Raw genomic sequence first — 21580 nt, forward strand, 5'->3', positions numbered from 1 at the left:
GCAATGACTCAGGTGTAGAATAACAATGACAATCTTGGGAAGCTTTCACCTCACAGGGCAAAGCGTGACCTCGGTATTACATGACGTCAAGACTCACATGAAAAGAAGTTGAATCATCTGTGAATGAAAGTTTATTTCCACTGGTTTGCACAAAAAAAAAATAGACAAACATGAATGACATGGTGAATGGAAGGACAGAATGAATAACAGCAACTAGGTGTAAATTATGAGCAGCTGTGCTTTTTTTTTTTTTTTTCCACAGAAGCACGTGGAAAGGGTAGGCACTAGGACCTGTTGTGAGCCACACGGGAGGGAGGGAGCAGCTTTGGGACTCTTCTTACTAAACTTTTTAGAACAATCCATTTCCCAAAGAGTGTGGGAGGGAGACAGAAGTGGATGGCCCGAGACCTGGATTCACAGCTTTAAAAGCAGCAGCGGGATTTGGAGTTTGGGATAAGCCTGCCTCTGGCCTGGAGAGAGTGAGGTGGACTATAGCAGAGTTTATCTGGAAGTTTTCACTCACTGGGGAGGGAAGAGAAGGAGCATTAACAGGGTGGTGAGTCTTACCTTGTTCATTTAAAATTCTTAATTAAACATGGAGTGGATGTGTGAAGTGCGTGTGCATGTAGGACAGATAAACAGAGAAACAGAAGAGTGTCTCTCAGAAATTTTACTCGAAAGTTTGTTTTCATACCTGTCATTAAGTGAAAGTGGAGCCTCTGAATTGAGATTGAGCTCAGCAGCAGCCTGTTAGTCCTCTGCTGGGGGGGTAGAAAATTCCAGCTGACTACAACGCACAGCAGGTTCTAAGAAAAGTTTAGCTGAGTGATGAATGTCAAGTTTGTGTTGCTCTGTTCAGTCAACATTTCCAGTCAGATACAGCGGTTTTCCAGGTATATGTGGATGGAGAGAAGGAATGGAAGAGGAGAGGGTGTAGAGAGAAAGAGAGAATCGAGGTGAGGATTAGAAAAAAAAAAGGGGGGTTCTCCAAACTTCAATAGGAACCAGTTCAGTTCACTGTTCAGAGAGCTCCTGGGACATCAGGTTACCTTCTTTCTCTCTCTCCCTCTCTCCCTTGTTTCTATCAGTCTCTCTCTCTCTCTTCCTCTTTTTCTATCTGTCTTTCTCTCCGATCATGTTACACAACCCTCAAAGGACTTGTAGATTCAGATGATCTCCAATGTCCAACATGAAGTATGTTGCTGAGGTTATCCTCATGTCTGGGTGGGGCCCGGTGCTTGTGTGGGTGTGCAGCTGATCACTTTTAATATTCCTATATTTAAATTTGTGTGTAATTGTGCGTGTGTATGCAAGCGTGTGTGCAAAACACAGACCTCATGCCTGCCACTCCTACCAGGGAATTCCTTTCGGGCTTTGACAGGGGAGGAATGTCACCATGGACCAACATTTACGCACACAAACAAACGTTACACACCGAAGGTTTCAACAGTGTCCCATGGGTGCAGTTATTTTGTTAGACCTGTTGCGTTATTTTGATCAAATTTGAATCTGTAGAGGATGGAGAAAAAAAAGAAGTAAGTAGGTGTTGTTGGGTTACGTTTTATAAAATTCCCAAATTGTAAAGGCAAGTCTGCTGATATTTTTTTCACATAAGCATATCTTTACATCATCTGTTTCTACAGCATTGTGCTATATGTGTGCACATCTGGATAAAAAACATACCAAAACTGAGCATAGACCAGCAAGTAAAGCCCTCTCAAGAGAAAGGTGCTCCAGTCTGTAAAAAAAAAAAAAAAGTTTTTTTTTTTTTTTAAGTTTTTACGAGCTTCAGTTTTGCTGCCAGTGTGTGCCGGAGGGGGAGCTGACTGTGTTTTCATCACCTCTCCGTTGGTCCACAGAGGAAGTGGACAGAGAAAGCTGCAGCAGTCTGGCTATATATCTTATATGGCATCTCAAAAGATACAGTACTTTCTCCAAGTGGTTAACACAGGATAACGCAAAGCACATTCTCTTAAAGGTCAACTGAAATTAAAATGCACATAGTTTTGTTGCTACGTGTTTATCAGCTTTAGGTTTTGTTTATGGGGAAATCATCACCCAAAGAGAGAGAAAATCACATTTTCTATTAGTTTGTCTCATGAAATGACCCACTGGTTTTGCAGATACAACAAAGCCAACTAAGAAGTTGGAGAACATTCTAGCATGTAGCCAATCAAAATATTTCATTGTCATCGAATTGTTGTGATGATGACACTGACTGGCAACCAGACAGCAGCCTACAACACCAAAACAACACAAGATCCATGAATAGTAAACCACACAAAATATTCTGTCTTGGCCAGAAGATATAGTAGATCTACCACATATATTGTCTCACAATTTGACTTTTTCAAGAAGCTTTTTAACAACTGCACTTATTAACAACAGTTGTGGGCAACAGGAGTAGCCAGCTTGTCAGTTTTTTAACAGTTTAAACATTTTCACAAGTCAAATGTGATTATTTTCGATATGGATATGGAGCAGCAAGATCCTTTTCTGAGCTACTGCCACTATTAACGCTGAACTGCTACCCCTTGCCTTACAATCTACATTTGAATCTGTCTGTTTGCAACGCATCATGACTCCCTTCCTGGCTCACCTGTCTGTCACCATACAGAATGATCCTGAAGTTTGCCAACTAATGTTGCATTTTTTTTTTCAATTTTAATATCAACAATTCATTTTTTTACACATTTTTACAAGATTTTTTCAGCTGATTTTTTTCAACATATGTTATGTGTAACTTTGGTTTGAGTTTAAATTTGCAGTGGCCATACTTGTATTCTTAAGACCTAGAAGTGCCGTGGCATTGCTAAAAACAGCTTAAGCCATATAAACTACTATGTGTGTGTGTATAGAGGGCAGATGGACAGTGCTGTTTTCCCCTGCAGACAAAGATGTCTGTGATTATTCATGACCCTCTCAGGTTTCCCTTTGAAGCTGAATTACAGCTTTCCCTATGTTAGCACCAGTGTGTTTGTGTGTGCTTGTGTGTGTGAGAGAGAGAGAGAAGGAGGAGAAGAGAGAGAGAGAGAGAGAGAGAGAGAGAGAGAGAGAGAGAGAGAGAGAATGGCGAGAGATAAAGGGTAATACTTTACAATAAGGTAGACATATCTTGAGTAGCTACCATGAAACAAATATTGCAATAAAAGAATGTTTACTAAGAATGCATAAGTTTAAAGCAACAACACAATACTGGGTCAACTTATCTCAGTATCCTTGGGTTGAAAGCCACCAAAGAAAACAGGTTGGGTTTTTTTTTTTCATGTTTTCCAGGATATTTACCCAAACAAAAATATAGAATAATTATTATTAGATTATTAGAATATACTGTAGCTCTTTTTAATCTGACGTTACACTCATCCTTTGCAATTTTGAACATCATGTGCACAGTAAATTTGTGACAGTATTAAGATAAAATTGGGTTTTTTTGTGTGTGTGTAAGACTGGGACAAAATAATCTGATTTTAATTTGGGTAAATAACCCAATGATAACTAAAAAAAAAAAAAAAAAAAACAACAACTATTACAACACTGAAATGCTCCATTCATTCATGAAGCCAGATAGCATACACTTATTGTATTTAGAACACATTTACAGTGATGTTTTTAGATATGGTTAGATATTCGTTAGATGCTTGTTAGTTAAACAAAACAGGGGTTGATATATTTGTTCTCTACTCATTCCTTGGTATCTCAGGATTCTGTGTACTTCATTATAAAGTTTTGTTTGAGTGTGAGTTAATGACATGGCATATGCATTTTCACCGGTGCATTAATGCATTGGTGACTATAATCCTACCTGTATCTGATAAATTGTCTTTGCCATACCGTTGAAAATAGGTGATAAACAGAAGTTGTGCTTGTCCAAAAACAGCTAATCAGTCAACACATTACTCTCAAATTTCATGATTTATTTGGAACTGCTGTTTTGTTTGCTGCTCTGCTGTGTGGCGATGTGACATAAGGCCACCATCTCACGCATGTCTGTGAAATTGTACTCAGATTATGACAGGAAGAAGTTCCACCCTTTAAACACATAAAGGATGGAATGATATGAGCTGTCTAGACTGTAGAAAGCTGTATAGGACACCTGGGCAGGGACAGGCAGTGACAGCACACCTGGACTGTCAATTTAACTGTGACTCTTTAACCTGAGGGCCTAACCGCACTAACCCTTAAAGAAGAAAGCAATCCTGTCTCCTAGAAATTATGCTCCTATACTACTAAATAGCTTTCCCGGTTATGTTGCTGCGGCAACGTAACCACTGGCTGGATTATGTTAAGAGGCAATTTTTTTTCTTCTTGGAATGTATGAATCAATTGCAACAGTTATTAACAGCTGAGTTGCCAGGAGGAAGCCGGGGTGGATGGCGGGTGCACAAAGTCACTGTCACACCAGAGAGTGGAGTTCACATCCAGAGTTTCGTCTGTGGTTTAGGCAATAAAAGCACTTTGGATGAGGTTTGGAAAAGATTGTGGTTTTAGTCATAAGCAAATAAACAAGGTTTGTCTGACTTCACTGTGAACTTTTTCTGTATTAAACCAGACCATGATCTTTCCCTAACCTTAACCAAGTGCTGAGAGTGCCTAAACATAACCATTAAAAAGGTAATAAATATATAAATACATTACCTTCAAAACGTATTTGCCATTGGAAAATTAGTTGTATACAAATGTAAGTTCTAAGACTCAGGGTTGCTTAAAGTCATACAAAAATTGAATCATAAAATAAAAAAGGTTCTAGAAAAATTATTTTAATGGTTCTACACTACTGTGTTTAAGGTTGTCCAGTTAGTCCTGAAACCTATGGTTTGACCATCAGTCAACCATAGTGTAAAGCACTGGTCATTTGCAACCTAATATAGGCTGAGCATTAATTTAGAACAGTGAGTTAGATAAGTAATAACTGGAACTATGTGACGTGAGTCAATACTCGTTGCTAATGTTGTCTGGGGGAGAAAGTGTCAGAAAATACTACAGTGATCCACATGTTTGTTCCAGGCCAAACAAAGAACAATCTTTGCTACTTTGATAAAGATACTAAACCACCACATGCAGTCTGACACGTGTACTACTAACAGTATTAGAAAATCTGGGATAGTGCCAGCTAGAAAAAAAAAAAAAACTTAAAGGGTTTGTTCACACAGAATGATAGTATCTGATTTCCCCACAATACAAGTTTCCTATAAGACCACAGATGCTTGAGGCAGACTAATGAACTGGCAAGATCTTCCACTTAGACACAGTGGTTCACTAGTGAAAGATACTGTTTATACCAACATTTAACTGTTCTTAACTGATGACCACGCAGACCTGATTATCCTCTCATCTGCTTATCTGGAATTTTTTTTTTAAGAAATAATGAGTTAAACAGCGTCCTCTTTGCCCTGTCTCTTCTTGCCTTGTTGACACCAGCAATTTTAGCTACACTAACTGCAATGTAGACAGCAGCTACCAAAACAGTATCTCATTTATTTTTGACCCCAGGCCCCAGGAAAGCTGACTTCTTGAACAATGATTATCTTTTGGATATTGTAGAGTAACTGTGTCTTTTGATCCTGCTGCATGCTACAACAGAGTGACATGTCAATAAAGAATTTTTAGTCACATCTTTGTCAAAATATAACACTATGTGAAAAGCCGTGTGTAAGTGAGCCTGCTTAACATAGAGCATCTTCTCAAATTTGAAGGCTAATTGTTATTGTGTTATCTTCTGTAATTGTACACTTTAAATGTATGCACTTCAGAAGAAAGTTGGCAGTGCATGTGTCTCTAAAACAGTTTCAGACTAACCCTAGATTACATAAAAGTTACCGTGAGAGAACAATGTGTCTCCCAGAGACACATTGTTCTCTCAATATGCTCTAGATGAAGTTTGAACATCTAGAGCAAAGCTTCAGTGTTTCAGGGCTTCAGGGAAAAACAAGGAGATAATAATTCAAGGGTCAAAACATAAACCAAGGCCCCGCTTTGGTTATATTTTGGGTCACTAGGGCTGCAGTCTGGCACAGGTCATTGCACAGAATGGGGTGAGAACATCTGGTGTAAAGTGAACCAGCTTAAATGTTCTGCCTGGACTCAGTGGGAGAGGTAAAAGGTCAAAGTTCGGGCCTGGGGTTACGTCTGTGTTTGTGGAGGAAAATGGGTATCTGGAGGTCGTTCTTGTTGACGTTTCCTTTACAAACAACTTCTCACAATGTTTAGGAGAAAATTTATTCAGCAGAAATCATGGCTAACATTGTTTGACATTTGGAACTTGCTGGATTTGGACAGAATAGCTGTCAGACATGAACAGGATCCTTTTGTCCTAGCACATTCTTCCCATATGGACCTGCTTTTCAGCTCCTTTACACTGTATAAAATCAAGAATAAAACAGTCCTGTGTTTGGACTTTTCTATACATTGAAAACTGAATCCAGGGCTGTTAAGTCAGTCTTTGTGTTTGGCAGTTGAAGATCTGATTTCGACAGGTGCTCCATCAAAGGGTTATGTTTGCCTGTGTCTGCGTGTTTCTGTGTCTGCGCACATGTGCGTGTGTGCAGTGTATATGCTTCAGAAAATGACAACTAAATGTGCAGACATGCCCGCTCATTCCTCATTAAATGCATCTATGACTTTCAGCTATGGCTTGCTCTCTTTTCATGGATGTGCACTCAGCCCAAACACACAGTAGCAGATAAATCACCAAATTACCGGGGCTCTTCTTATTGCTAGAATAACAGTGTTGTGGTCTTAATCTGTTGACTTAGTGCACGTCTGGTATTTTGAATTGTTTCACCGCAGCCTCTTTTTGTGTGTGTCTGTGTGTGTATATTTTGACTGACGTGATGACACTGTCTCACTCTCACTTTTCTTCCCCTTTATCCTGACTGGTACATTGCCTATAGCTTGCCTGGACACGAAACCCTCCCTTGTTCCCATCAGCAGAACAAGAATAGTCGATCTATTCAAATATTGAAATTCAAAATTAGCATTTGCTTTGTCACATTTTGTTATAAATATGTTTTTTAGTCCAACAATAATCTGCTCTTACAAATTCTAATGTATTTAGAGAGATCAAGTTTACTCAAACAAATAAAGTAGGCTACACAGAAGAAATAGATACATAAACCACACCAACACTGGAGGAATGTGGTCTGTACATGTGTATGAGCAATGCGCATGTGTGTACATGTGGACATACTGTATATGTGTGTTTGTGTTGGATACGGATCAAACATACACACACACACACACACGCCTTAGCCCCAAGGATACAAGAGAAGCTTATTATGCACTTATTTGGAGTATTTAATTTGGAAATACACTGTATGCAGTATAAGGATGAGCGACTGGCTAATCTTAACAGATTGGTCTCCTACACAATGAGCAGACATTATTAAGGCGTTATTCTTCTTATAGTTGGTTTAGCCTGACAGGATCCCAGAAACTATTGAGGTGTGAAAGACTTTACAAGCAGTTTTCTCCACCTCTGCCTTCAAAGTGTCTTTTTTTTTATTCTGTCGTCAGGTTTTTTCTTAGTTAAAAGGAGGTGTGGAGGATTAATAGTGTGTCATGAGGAGTTTTGGGGAGGATGACGCTGTAGGAAGCCATTTCTCTCAGCTGGATCTTCTGTTAAGCCTAAGTATCAAGCTCCACAGTAAATATTAATTTATCTAAACCCCCGCTGCAGGTCACATACACACATGAACACACATGCAGACCGTCTGGAAAGTAGCCACTTTATCTCTTTCACCATAGCTCTACTCACACACTGAACATGGCATGCTGCTAACAGACAGAGGATGGGCCTGGGAGGTCCCACGCAGACAGGTGGTTGACATCAGCTAGAGGGAGAGAGGGAGGGAGCGGAGGGAGATAGGGAGGCAGAGAGACACAGAAGCAGAGAGTGAAAGAGATGACAGAATGATGTGGAGACCACACAGAACAGAAAATGGCCGGGTCAAGTCTTTGGTGAGAGGAGTGGGACTGTAATCAAACAAGCACTGGGAGTGACGACAACATAAAAATTTTTTCACTCTCAAAGGTCTCAGTACAGTCCTGACAAGGCCATCTGCAATCATCCAACAAAGTGGACTGTACAAGTTTTATTTGTATGATTAAATCGATAACAAAGCTGAATACTTGAAGGACCAGTGTGTAGGATTTAGGGGGATCTAAAAGAAGAAATGGAATATATAACATAATGTTTTCATTGGTGTTTCATCACCTGAAACTAAGAATTGTTGTGTTTTTGTTAGCTCAGAAGGAGACCATCGTATCTACATATGAGGTCCTCTTCCACAGGACCTGCCATGTTGCACCACCATGTTTCTACAGTAACCCAGAACGAACAAACCGAACACCGGCTCCAGTGAGGGCCTTCCATGTTTTTGCGTTACCTGAAGGCCTCTGTGGGTTCTCCTGCATGCTTGGAAAGTGGTAATGCATGCTAACAAGCATGCTAACATGCTCATTATAGCATGACAAACCTGTTTATGTTAACCGTGTATAATATTCATGCACCTGCAATGTTCATCATCATGGCATTTTAGAGCCAATTAGCACAAAAAAAAAGTAGTACAGCTGAGGCTGATGGGAATGTCATTATTTTTGCTGGTATTTGGTTTAATTGAATTAAGTCTCAGTCTCAAGAAGGCACATTATGCTTATTGTGTGATGCATTTAATTACAGAATCCAAGCAGGAGCATTGAAAGAATACCATATATGTATATCCTAATGGCTGTTCACCCGGTTTACATCTATGGGTACACATCCACACTCAAGACATCAGAGAAGAGCGCAGAACAAGAAAGGTGTCATGGAAAACTTGGGTGACTGAGTAAGCATAAATGTCTGTTTACGCCTCTGAATGCAAATTCACCTGGGTGATTCATTCACGATGACTCCTCCGCTGTTTTGCTTACGACGGCACGCTGTTTTGTCACATGCAAATCTATATGCTCGATTTCGTAGAGGGTACAAGCTGTGAAAGACACATTCAAAGCACAGATAACAGATTGACAAAAGATGAGTCAAATCAAACTCAGGCTAATGAGCTGGGTGACTCACGCTCACATTAGTCAGTGATCTTTATCAGAAACGCAACTGAAATTTATTTCACCAAATCAGTGTGTGAGCGGTATGAGGCGTACTATTACACGGCGATATAGTTGTTCTCGCTGGGAGGATTAGTGTCAACATGAATGAGCCTCTGCTTGGACAATATAGATGATTTTCAAGCGCTGCTCCAGTGGATGCCCTGAGAGTAAATAAGCTATATGAGCTGCAACAGCTCTGAAACAATTTATTTTCTGTCTGCTGGAGCAACCATCAGTAAGATGTTTTTTTCTGTTAAAGCCACTGGGAGGGAAGACTCCTTTGGTCCCACAGTCGTCAACTCTTTGCAACTCCCTTTATTCCTCCCCTGTCCTTGAACTCTTCTTTGTCTCCATTTCTGACCCCCTACAACTTTGCCCTTCCTTGCTTTGCTTCTTCCTTCCTTTATTTGTCAAACTCCCAAGAAATCTCATTGCCCATCTGTGCCCCACCCTCCATTGCTTGTTGCCTCTCCCTGTCCCTTGATATCCCTGATTCCTTCCTCTCCATCCCTCTGTCTTCATCTCACTCTGTGGCCAGACAGGCATTCTGGACTTTGGCCCTCCTCCTCTCACTGCTCCACTGTGGGATCTTAGATTCTCACCAGGAAGGGGGAGTTATTACCACAGCCATGCCAAAAGATTAACCACTTGTCATGAGAAGATTGTTGAATGTCAAGGTCATAAAAACTAGGGGTCTGGAAAACATGTTAATCATTGTGTCCATCCTGCCTTCAAGGCCTGGAGGACTGGCCTCCCACATCTGCTGGTCCAGTGCAGGGAGAGGGTGGGTTGACTACTGGGGATGGGCCTGGTTGGGGAGAGAGAGAGACAGAAGGGGAGAAAGCCTTTCACTGACACAGCTATGATGCTCTGGCTGCGGTTTTGCCTCACTGCCAAAGAAACCTCATGCCTGGAGTTTTGCTGGGGTCCAAGACAGCAGCCGAGAGTTCAAGGTTAGGACAAACAACACCGCACCACTGAAATTCATGTGAGAACCTTTTAATGCAATGGAAGTAGAATTAAAGTGTGAAGTTAATTGTGTCAGAAATGTCAACCACAGTTCAAACTGAAAGAAAGACAACAGACTAATTACTCGTGTTTTTCCAGGTCTGTTCAATAAGAACTTGGCCTCATATCAAGACAACACAAAAAAAGATATTTGCTTGGCGTGATATCAGCATGCAGATGCAGCCTCCGGGTTTGTAAGAGCACAGTTTGAAACTCTGAAATGTAGCAATCTACTGCTTGCAACACAGAAACCCTTGTTTTTACCCTGCAACGTGAATATGCCTTTAGTTTCATTATGCAAGATAATTCTCAGTTTGTGATATAAATCCAAATTACTTCAGTCCAATTACGTTTGTAATGCCAAAGGAATGGGCTCACTTGTTTGTGAGGTTGTCACAGTGCCTTTTTAATAATAAAAAATAACAATGCTTTTCTAAATGCAACTATAACTTATAGTCCACCTGTTCACAAACAGAAACACTGTGTTACATAACATAATTCAACAAAGTAGGCAGTTTTCTTTTCTGGGAAAGTGCTGGAAACCACGTTAAAAAAAGAAAAAAGACACTGGTGTACAAAGAGCTGCATTGTTTCAGTTTATAGTTTCTATTTGCTACTCATCCCTTTCTTCCAAATGCAATTACTGCTGAACTGAATGTCAGCTAAAATGTTGTTTATTTTGGATTCCCTTCACAAGCACCGCAAGGATTCAATCTTTCTGTTATTATGAATCATTGTTAGACTTACTGTAGGACACTGTGTGACAGTAGAGACAAGGCTGAGGTTACATTGTAGTCATGCCTCTGCTTTGTCTCATGGTTCCTCTTGCAAATAAGAGACAGCCCTGGAACAAATATTGGGCCAAGAACTGACTTTAACCACAAGTTTAAAGTTTAACCACATGTAGCAGTATGCGTCGCCGAAGATGTGTGAGATGTCAGCTGAAGCGCAGATAAAAAAGATCATCTTCAGGCCAGAGAGATACAGTGTATGCCAAACTCAAGGCCTGTGGTTCATGGAACTGGGTTTCAGTATCTTGGATCGGAATAGGAGCCTTGTCAGTGTTGATGTGCTTTTGAGACTTGCTACATCAAAGAGAAAGGAAGACATTAAAACTGCAGGGCGACTTAAAATTCACAGATACATACTGTCTGACATGTAGGTGCTTCGCCCTCTTGACTCAATACTTTGATTTCTACTTTTCTTGGAAACTTTGTATTGGTTAGAAAGTGGAGCCATATGCAGACACAAGACCAACTGCTTTAATTATCCCAGTTCCAAGACAAATTCCTTCCACTGAGGATGCTAATTGAAATCCTATTGCCCGTGTGTTTGGCATATCTTTAGAGAGATCCCTTTACAGCTTCTGAAGCAGTAGCCAATTATTTGTAGGCCACAACACCAAAGACAAACACACATGCACAGTTTTGGCTTGAGGCAGCCAAGCTGAATAAGAGATGGGAGTGATCAAATGCCCAGTGAGAGGGTATATGGATTTGATCAATAAAGGGTTGCGAAATTTTTCCCAAAAACAAGGAAATGAAAAAGCGGCTCTCTGCACCTGCACACATGTGCTCGCACAGTGTTGGAATCTGTTATCGATGTTAGACACAGGAACAGTCATGTATCCAGGAAGTTACCTCTGGCTTTTAACCGTGAGAGAAAAGAAGAACATTAAATCAGACTCCAGCAGCAGAGAGGGAGAACCTGGATAAATGAAAGACAGATTGACAGAGAGACAGAAACAGAGACAGAGAAAGGCACGAAACAGCTGGATAAAGACACGGGCTCATTGCCAAAGTCCCTTCCTTTTAGTTTCCACACCTTGCCTCCCTGTTTCCCTGATATTCTCAAGATACCCTGGGCAGATACAAAAGCTTTTATTTCACCACAGCTGATGAAGAGAAACACCTGTGATATATATATATATATATATATATATATATATAAAATCCTACAGGCGCCAACCATGCATATAATGTACACTTGCTAATCAAAACAAAAAATGGTAAAAATGATATCTCCCCTTTCACTGCATGGCACCATGACCATTTATAGACCTATTAGAGGTAAATTTGTTTAAAATGGTTGCTCATAAAACCTGAGACTCTAAGATATTTCAGAGATCTTGTTGGCAGCATGTTACTGAGCTGGGAGAGATTCAGAGGTTGTGTGAAGTACCTCCCTCTGTGTTGGCTGCCAATACCAGAAGGCTAAGTTGAATAAACGGTCAGTCTTTTGAAAGCTACTTGTTTTTAGAGAAACGCATCTGAAAGTTGGACATACATTTATTTGTGTGTTGTGCACGCCAAGCATATTTTATTGCTGCACCCAGTAAACCCTTCATGCTAATACAAGCTGATGTAAAGAACGGCGCATATGTTATTTTCTCCATGTTGCAGCAGTTCATCAGTCCATACGGTGACACGTTGTACAGTAAATGTTCTTTTGTTCTGCATGTCTTGCATCATTTGTCGTCGCACAGAGGAGCCAAGTGCTTTAACAGGTTGTGTGTGCCTGTCAGTTTGACGCTGCCTGTCTCTCTCTTCCTGTGTCCTGAGGCCGGAGCAGCAGAGTTTACTGTTTGAAGTATCCCTGATGTACAAAAGGTGCCTTGGTTCTCACAGCAAATGTCTTTAAAATATGAAGACGAGGGGGGAAAGGACAGGACTGAAGCTGAAGCTCTTTCATCTCTGCTACTCACATTACAACCGTCAGATGTGCACAAACCAATTGCATTCACTTTTTTATTTATTTATTTATTGCAGCCATTCTGGAATTAAAACTATGGCAGATGGAGAAACAAAGGTACAGAGCAATACCACAAATAGGCTCCTCATTGTCTAAAGACTGTATTGCCTGTCATGTTTTAACGTAATATAGAACAATTCGTCTACAATGAGAAGCCACAACAATTTGATAAAACTACGAGTTTCTGTGCAATCATCAACAGTTAATTAACTGTTATATACAGTATAATAGCTATAAACATACAATTAATAAACTTAACTGATACATAAAAGATGTTTCTCTAAATGGACCAGGGCTCTGTGTAACATCAAATTAACCAGAATTAAAAACATTGCAGTATTTAAAAGTTTGTACTCATTTTCTGACTTATGGAAAATATACATTTTCCAAGCATATTTACAATGTTGATTTTTTCTGACTGTCTGAACTGTGCTGTGAATCCCACACACAAGATTTTTAAAGCATTTCCAAGAATAGCCGGCTCACCGACAGCCTCTCAAGAATGTTTGGAGAGTGTAATTTAATTGCGCTTTTAACAGACAGCGCATGACATCATTTTGCGTGACAAAAACTCATGGCAGTGCTTTGGATGTTGCATCAGTTTCACATGGCAGCTTGTCTAAACTGTGACAAGCAGATTGTCTTTCCATGGATGACAAGCTTTGATTACAACTGTCAATGAAACAGTGACTAGATGAGAAATGGAGGCATGACAATTATGAGTATGGCTCTGTAAAGTAAAAAAAAAAAAGGCATCATAAGAAAAGACAACCCTCTATTTTAACTGAGTTTCATTTCAAATGAAATGTTCCTTAAAAGCAAAATTTATTAGGTCCACAAAGTCCAATCCTTTTACATTCTTGCATTTTTCAAACACTGATTAATGAGAATTAGATACTATTTCTTTAGAGGAAATAAATGTCTTCAAACATTTGGATGTGTGTAAAAGTGAAAGAGAGCAAGTTGACCTGGCGGTCATCCCTCTTGATAATTATTTCCAGTGGATGACAGCAGGAGGAACTGCACTACACCAAGTTGATGAGAGACACAGAAAAACTGTTTACTTTTCTCTGTTTTTCTCTGCATCCCCCTCTGTCATTCTCTTTTCTCCCTCCCTCTCTCTATCTCTTCAGCTGTCAGTCTCTCTTTCTCACCCCCTCATAATCTGATGCGGTTGTCATCGCTCTGAGAGAGAGGTGTGTGTTTGTTTGAGAGAACTGCTGACATGCCCCTCCTGGACAGCTTTTAACAAGGACTTGTAACTTATGACTAATGCATCACACAGATAGGAAGAACCCCTTGCTAACTGTAAACTAACCTTGGACTGATGGCAGGCAATACTCTCCTAAACGGCTCATGATTTGGCACACCTGCCTCATTGTCATTGTATCACAGTCAACACACGGTACTGTACTGTAACCACATGCTGCAATTTGGCAGCTTGTAGGTACCAGAGTGTGATCTATGGCACATCTTGTGCGCTGGCAGACTAAATGAAAATGTGTTACTGGCTAACACTACGTAGTCAGTACCAGTAACTGTGTGGCTGTCCTCCACTGCCTTGGGCTAAGCAATTACTCTCTGTCTAAAGTGTTTTCCTCTCATTCTGCTTTATGATTGGTTTTCCAGGTCACAGCCTTGCAGCTGCATGAAGTATGTCTTCTCTCACACACTTTCATCAACTCTGGCAATCTTGTTTAACCAGGTAGTGCTATGCGGTGCCTTGAACGCTCATGCAATTGTAGCATTTGAAAGTGATGCATGACTCCACAGAAATGTTCTTGATATAAAGTTTGGCAAAACTGGGGAGTCAGTCCATTGTGAGGAAGGGAACCTCCTTAAAGCAGGCAATGTTACAGTATGCCACATGAGGCTGTTTACAAAGTCTGTTCTCATAAACATCCTCCTTGGTGCAAACTATACAAGGCATGAATCATAAACAGATACTGAATAATAATAACTTTGTTGTTTAAAGCAGTTTGTATTAATACAGTATGTTGAGTGTGTGGAAATATAAACCATACAGTTTCTGTCATTTCTGTTGTATTTGCTTAAATGGATTTGGAATACCTTCGTCATTATTTGGCAGGCACATGTGAGCAGGACTGTGTCCTACTGGCTCTCTTATTCTTCATGGCATCTCCCATGTGTGTTTGTGTACACAGATTTTTATGTGTCTGGATACTAAAGAGGAAAGCAGCTCACTGTCATGTGCATGTCGAAGTGCCCCCCCCCCCCCCCCCCCCCCCCCAGTCTGATACAGGATGCATGTAAAATCCATTGGACCATTTCAGCGAGCATTTTATTCCAGGCCCAGTCAACACCCTGCAAATGTGGCTGAAGTATCTAATGTCCCAGTGCAACTAGTAAACAATTTCTGGAGCAGAGTGCGGTTTTGTTTCAAAACCATAAACCAAACAAACAGTGTCGGGAGCACATCCAAACCGTGTTCAACCGCAGGACCATCTTACGAGCCCGTGTCTGTATGGTGGTATTTGTGTTTGGTATTCTGCATACAGTATTCGTGTGAGAGGGGCATAGGGACAGCCAGACAGATTCTGATCCAGTGCTGAAGTAATCCTATAAGTCAGAGGTGTTCTCTAAACCGCTCTGACCCCTGTGCTCCTGCGCTGCAGTGTTTACGCTGGCTCCACTGGCATTAAACACAAGCCACATATTTTTAACATTAGGATCCTCCCGGCTCACCCTGGGCCATGTAAATAGTGAGCTGCCCGTCAGCCTGGATCAATCAGCTCACTGCCTGTTTGGACCAGTTCCATATGCGTGTGAGTGTGTTGGTGTGTGTGTGGGATTGTGTTTATTGAGGCCAAAAGATATCACTGGTCAGTTTCTCGAAAAGTCTCAAACGATAGCTCTCTCCATTGCCCAAGATTACTTGATTGTTTTGCAGATGTGATGCATACTGATCCTGTGGCAGTGGTTAAAGAAGTTTCCAGAAGTACTTTCAAGAAAACATTACAATACCACAATATAATAAGTATTATAAGTATTTCATTACATGTTAAAATTCTACATTTTAAGTAAAAGTTCCTAAGCTTGTACTCGTTATGTACAGTCCCAGACCATTATATTATTGGATTTTTTTGTTACTGATATATTGACATGTCCGCAGCATGTGGTACTGTGGTGTACTTTAATGCGCATCTTATTTAAAAGCTTGTCACATGATTTGAACAATTCTGAAAACATTGGTAAACATTTGTAATACATACAAATGTGGGAGAGTAAATACAGTACATGCACACTTACTGTCCACTACTGTCTTGTAGAAAACCAAGTATAGAAAACATGGTTCAAGAAATAAAAAACCCAAGGACATGAACATTCTTAGCCTGTGGGAAAATACCTGAAAAGTGATTTAAGATTCTAAATTTCTCTGCTGAGTTACTAATTCTAATAGAAAAGGTCGGGGGGAGGGGGGGGGGGGGGGGGGGGTGATATGTCTCAGCTGCTTGTTACTGTCCTTGTATTCTGGTCTGAGCAGGCAATACTGGCCTCTTCTGGTTATCATGTGCTACATGTGAGGATTTCAAAGCAGACAATTTCATCTGAGCAACTTGGGTGCCACAAAAGATAAAATAAAAAGCAAATAATGTTTCATTTTTGGCAAGATTACCATGAATCACTAATTGCTAGGCAGAAGGCTACACCTCTCACAGCAAGGTAGTAAAATTAAACAAGTTGAGGCAAACATTTACAACATAACTTTGTGGTATTCCAAAGCCATAGCAGCGAGACGGATTTTACAGAACACTGCAGATAAGTCAAAAATACTAACACGCCAGTTTCAACTGACCTCAGTCACCTTCTGAGTGTTTGTGTGGGAGGGGGTGTGTGTATTCATACACATCACCTTATCTAAGCATGCAAACTATTCATAAAAACAACCTTAGATGCATTCCGTCATGCGTATGTATGGCATGTTTGTCTAGAAAAACATACGTCTGCATGTGTGACAGATATTGTGTGTGCATGTATGTGTTCACATCCCTAATTAATTGCTTTATGTTCAGTATGTATGTTACACCTAATGAGGTGCGAAATGCCCCACATTCCAATGTACGGCGAGACTGAGCTCTGAGAGTTAAACATGCTGAGTGTGTGTGTGGACTTTGCATGAGAGAAGGTCAAATAATGGTAAATCATGTATGTCTGTGAGAGCAGTGGCGGTCAGGAGAAGAGAGATGGAGGTCACCGAGTTTTGCAGTGCACTGAAAATAATCTCATCTACACCGTGAAACACATTTACCTTACCAGAAATGTTGCAACTGTGTCAGTCTGCAAGATGAAAAATGGATGTCTAGCATACCATCAAAATCATACAGAAAATGAGTTTCAGTTTTGTTTTCTGCTGTCCTTTTCACTGTAAACTGCAAATTTAAGAAAGCCAGTTAATTGGAAAGTCTTGGAGATAAAGGCTCTTTATCTGAATTTCAAAAATACCTGAAATGTTGTAGATTTATATGACGCTATTGTTGATTGTTTTCCTTGTTGTCCATACATTTTTTTCCCAAAAGACATTGTGTAGTATTTTTGATGTTTGACAAAGTATTGACAGTATATTTATATCAAAAGCTGAATTGTGAAATCTTATGTTTAAGTTCTGTATTTGTTCTGTATGTATGTGTTGCAGAGCTGTGGTTCAGGGGGTCCAGATGGCAGGCATGAGGGGCCCGGCCTGCACTGGAGTCTGGCTCTAGAGTCCACAAGGGCTCCCACTTCAACTGGACACATTCCACCGGTACGCATGAATAGCAACACAAAACACACATTTCCGTTCTAGGAGAAATCAACGGACAGAAAACACTACATAACTAAAAATGGACAACACTGATTCTGCTGGAGTTACAGTTTTATAATGTATTTATGCTAGGGCTACTACTGCGAAAGAAGATTAATCAGTCATTTAGCTTTTAAGTCATTTCAACCAGGGACACTTTCAGTAAGGAACAGACCATATGTAGAAAATGGTTTTCCAGTTAGATTTGGTATAAAAGCCCCCTCCCACACTGGAGCAAGTTGGAATGGGGGAGAGAGCTGCAGAAAGGCATGGGATAAACGCAATCAGTGTCAGGGTTGGGCAGCCAGGAACGTGAGGGAGGACCCAAATGCAAAAACCCCAGGACAAATGGATGAGTAACTAAAAGTCTTTTAACTAAACTCAAAATCACTGGAAGAGTCCAGGACCAGAGAACAAAACAGAAACAACTAAAAATCATCCACACGCGGAGGAAAAGGCTCACAAAACTAAATGAAAACACAAATGTCCTTACTGAAGCAAGCTGGGTGCAGAGGAAAATCATAGGGAAACACTGGGATACACTAAGGGGACAAAACCAGGGAGAGAACATGGGCAGGGAAACAGGAATGAACAAAGGCAATACAGATTCAGACTTAGGAACAGACACAGGTACAGACAAACTGACAAGAACAGAGGGAAACAACGAGACCTATATACACAAGGCAATAGGTAACAGGTGAAACCAATAAGGGCGGGGCAGACAATCACAAAAGGAGGGAAACCAGACAAAGACAGGAAGTAGACTAAGACAAGATAAACAAGGGCTACCACTTCAAAATAAAACAGGAAATACACAACCAAAACAAGAGAGGACTTGATTAAAGGAAACAACTGGAACCACTAACAGAACTAAAAAAACTAAACAAGATCTAGAAGCTGCAAATGTCCATAAAGAGTTTGAAAAACAGACCAAAGGATTCAGTTCATTCACTGTGCACCTGCATGGATATTACCTGCCACACAGCAGTGAATGAGCCAGTCATTGTAAAGCATATAGCAAACAGCTGATGCCAATCAGCCAATATGAGCGGCACTTCAGTGCTCTGCCTGAACCAAGGCTGTGCTTCATTTAGTAATCATAAATACCTTTCTCAGGTTTTCAGAGCTGTCAATTTGCTCATTTTGTCTGACCAGGAGTCAGAAAACCTCAATTAAGCTGAAAATTCTTACACTTGAGTATCTGGATCATCTAGAAAATGATTGGTAATTTTACTTGATAAGTGTTTTTTTTCAGGTTGTCAACAGTTTCAACATAATAGAAGAAGTATTAACTTTTTTTTTCCTGTGTTCACCCCAGGACGTGTGCCCATGAGGTCGTCACCACTGGTCCTGCTCCTCCTGATCGGCGTCCAGGCTGTACTGAACATGGGAGGTGGATTGGCCCGGAGTGCCGGGGCAGCCAACCACAAAGCAGGACAGCAGACGGCAGCCAATCACAGAGCAGGACACCAGCAGACCACAGCAGGGGACCACCTTTCTGAACACCATTCTTCACAGGAGCATCATAGGACCAGCCACCACAGGACCAAGAAGCACCATCGGGCAGCTTCACACACCCAAGATAGGAGCACAGTCGTCATGCGCTCTTCGTCGGACTCCCCTCCAGACCCCTCCATCCCAGTGGTGGACCCCAAGCTCTTCTCCAAGAGACGTTACCGCTCCTCACCCCGTGTTGTCTTCAGTGAGGTGCCCCCATCACATGATGCCCTGGAAGGTGAGGGCTATGACATTGAAGGGGCTAAGGGGGTGAGGGTAAGGCGTAGAGCAGGATCGCACACCATGCACCGAGGAGAGTACTCGGTATGTGACAGCATAAATACCTGGGTGGGCAACCTCACACGAGCCACAGACATAGCTGGGAATGAGGTGACAGTGCTGCCCAACGTCACAATCAACAATGTGGTGAAGAAACAGTTCTTCTATGAGACCACCTGCCGATACCCCACACACAGAGGTTCTGGGAATGCAAACGGGGGAAGGCCGGCAGGAAGGGGTGGCAAACAGGGCAACAAATCAGGCAACTCGGGCTGCCTCGGCATCGATAGTCGCCACTGGAACTCCTACTGCACCAACACACACATTTTCGTAAGCGCCCTGACCATCTTCAAGGAACGGACAGCTTGGCGTTTCATCCGCATCAACGCCGCATGTGTGTGTGTTCTCAGTCGGAAGTCTTGGGGGGGACGACTGGGACACTGACTGGGGAGGACGACTCCTGACCACTGAACTATGAACCAAGCACACACACATTTCTCCTAAACAGCCACTGCAGCTTTATTGCCAATACTGTAATCCTCTTCCCCACCTCCAAACATACACACACCAATACACACACTAATACACACACACACACACAAACAGCTTCATCTATCCAACCTCTTGGCCCCTGACCCTACCTCAGTCCAAAAAGTCCTGGTTGTTTTAAGTTATAAGGACTGCATGTCATATTTATGGTTTATACAGTCAAATATGAAAATATATACGGTATGTGTATATATACAAAATGAATTCAAGCTTTTAATGTTGTTGTTATTGTTGTGTTGTTCATGCTGTTATTTATTAAACACCTCAGTACTTGCCTGGTTTGTTGTGTCAGTGTGAGATAGTGCTGAAGTTCCCATTTTGGCTTTAAAGCTGCTTCGACCAATTTTAGTCCGCTTTTTAGCATCTTTCAGTTCATTGCTTTGGCTTTATCACCTGCAACTTTGTTTGTTGTTTATCCTGTGCAAAGGACAGGATCACAGTATGGATCCATTTTTTAACTCTTATGTAATCTTTGCTTTTTTTCTTTTGAAAAAAAAAAAAAAAGTTTTACTTCTGCATGCTCCTAAAAATATTCAAATGAAATAGCCTGGGGGAAAATTATAACACTCCAAAATCTAAGACTACCTAAGCTCAAAGAATTTTGAGACAGCTTAAAAATGACAAGGCCAGACACTGTTTCCACCTCATTACTTCCTCAAATCATTACTACCACTTACTATTCTAAATTTCAGACAACTCATGTCCCAGTCAGTGCTGTAGTATTATTCCAGGATGGGACAATAGCCAAAAGCAGAGCAGGGTTGACTTCAGAGGACCGCAGACAGTCTGAACATCCTTCTCATATTTGTACATCCATAGCCGGTCCAGGTTCTTCCCGGGGTGAAGAAATGTCGTTCACACCCTGCAAGCCTGAGAGTCCAGCTCTGCATTTTATACACACAGAAGAAGATGGATTGACTGTGGTGTTCCAAGCAGTGCAGCAGAATTCCTGTCACCTTAGAAAAGTGTTTTAAACAGAGCTATGGGACAGGCCTGCAGGCTTGTGTGAAGAGGAGGAGCAGGACGGAGAGTGTACATACAGATAGGTCACAAAAAATGGTGAATGCTATATTTCTTAATTATATTATTTCCTCATTTGGTGCTTTGATGATGGTGGTGGAAGATCCTGTTTAAGACGTCACTCCAAAATCTCCCATATGCTTTCAGTTGGGCTGAGACCTGGTGACAGTGAAATGATCCACATCATCGTCATGCTCATCAAACCATTCAGCGACCTCAGTTGGACGCGGCTTCATATGTCATGTTTCTCCTCTCGGTTATGCCGGTTATTGCTGCAATCTGTCACCTCAAGCTGAAGGGTCAAAATAAGGGCAGCACAGGGCAACCAAGAGAAAAGTATTCAACACCATCCAAAAACTTGTACACAGGTTGACAGTAACATGAGAAAGAAACATGAGAAAGCATTTGGTAACAATAACACCATGGAGAGGACGCATAAAATAAACTGTGGCTCTCCCTTGACCCCATTGTTGTGATAATTTGGTTGAACACAACAGTATTCTGGAGTATACAACATATTTTGACAAAGGCCTATAAGACATGTACACAAGACAACTAATAATTCATGATCTGCCATAAGGCTCTTATCAT

General features: G+C 41.1%; 1 protein-coding gene across 1 annotated transcript; it reads left to right on the forward strand.

The window, feature by feature from the left end:
* The first annotated feature begins 434 nt into the window (after positions 1 to 434).
* On the forward strand, positions 435 to 20221 carry ngfa (nerve growth factor a (beta polypeptide)). Its single transcript, XM_041050311.1, has 3 exons — positions 435 to 556; positions 17498 to 17605; positions 18963 to 20221. The coding sequence occupies exon 3, from the start codon at positions 18974 to 18976 to the stop codon at positions 19862 to 19864; it is 891 nt and encodes a 296-aa protein (XP_040906245.1). The 5' UTR covers positions 435 to 556; positions 17498 to 17605; positions 18963 to 18973; the 3' UTR covers positions 19865 to 20221.
* Positions 20222 to 21580: the final 1359 nt, after the last annotated feature.

The sequence above is a fragment of the Toxotes jaculatrix genome, chromosome 2 (genome assembly GCF_017976425.1).
Source record: "Toxotes jaculatrix isolate fToxJac2 chromosome 2, fToxJac2.pri, whole genome shotgun sequence".
In the NCBI taxonomy this organism is placed as follows: Eukaryota; Metazoa; Chordata; class Actinopteri; family Toxotidae; genus Toxotes; species Toxotes jaculatrix.

Excerpts from the sequence above, each read along its gene's own strand:
- ngfa (XM_041050311.1), top strand. The coding sequence starts at position 18,974 with ATGAGGTCGTCACCACTGGTCCTGCTCCTCCTGATCGGCGTCCAGGCT.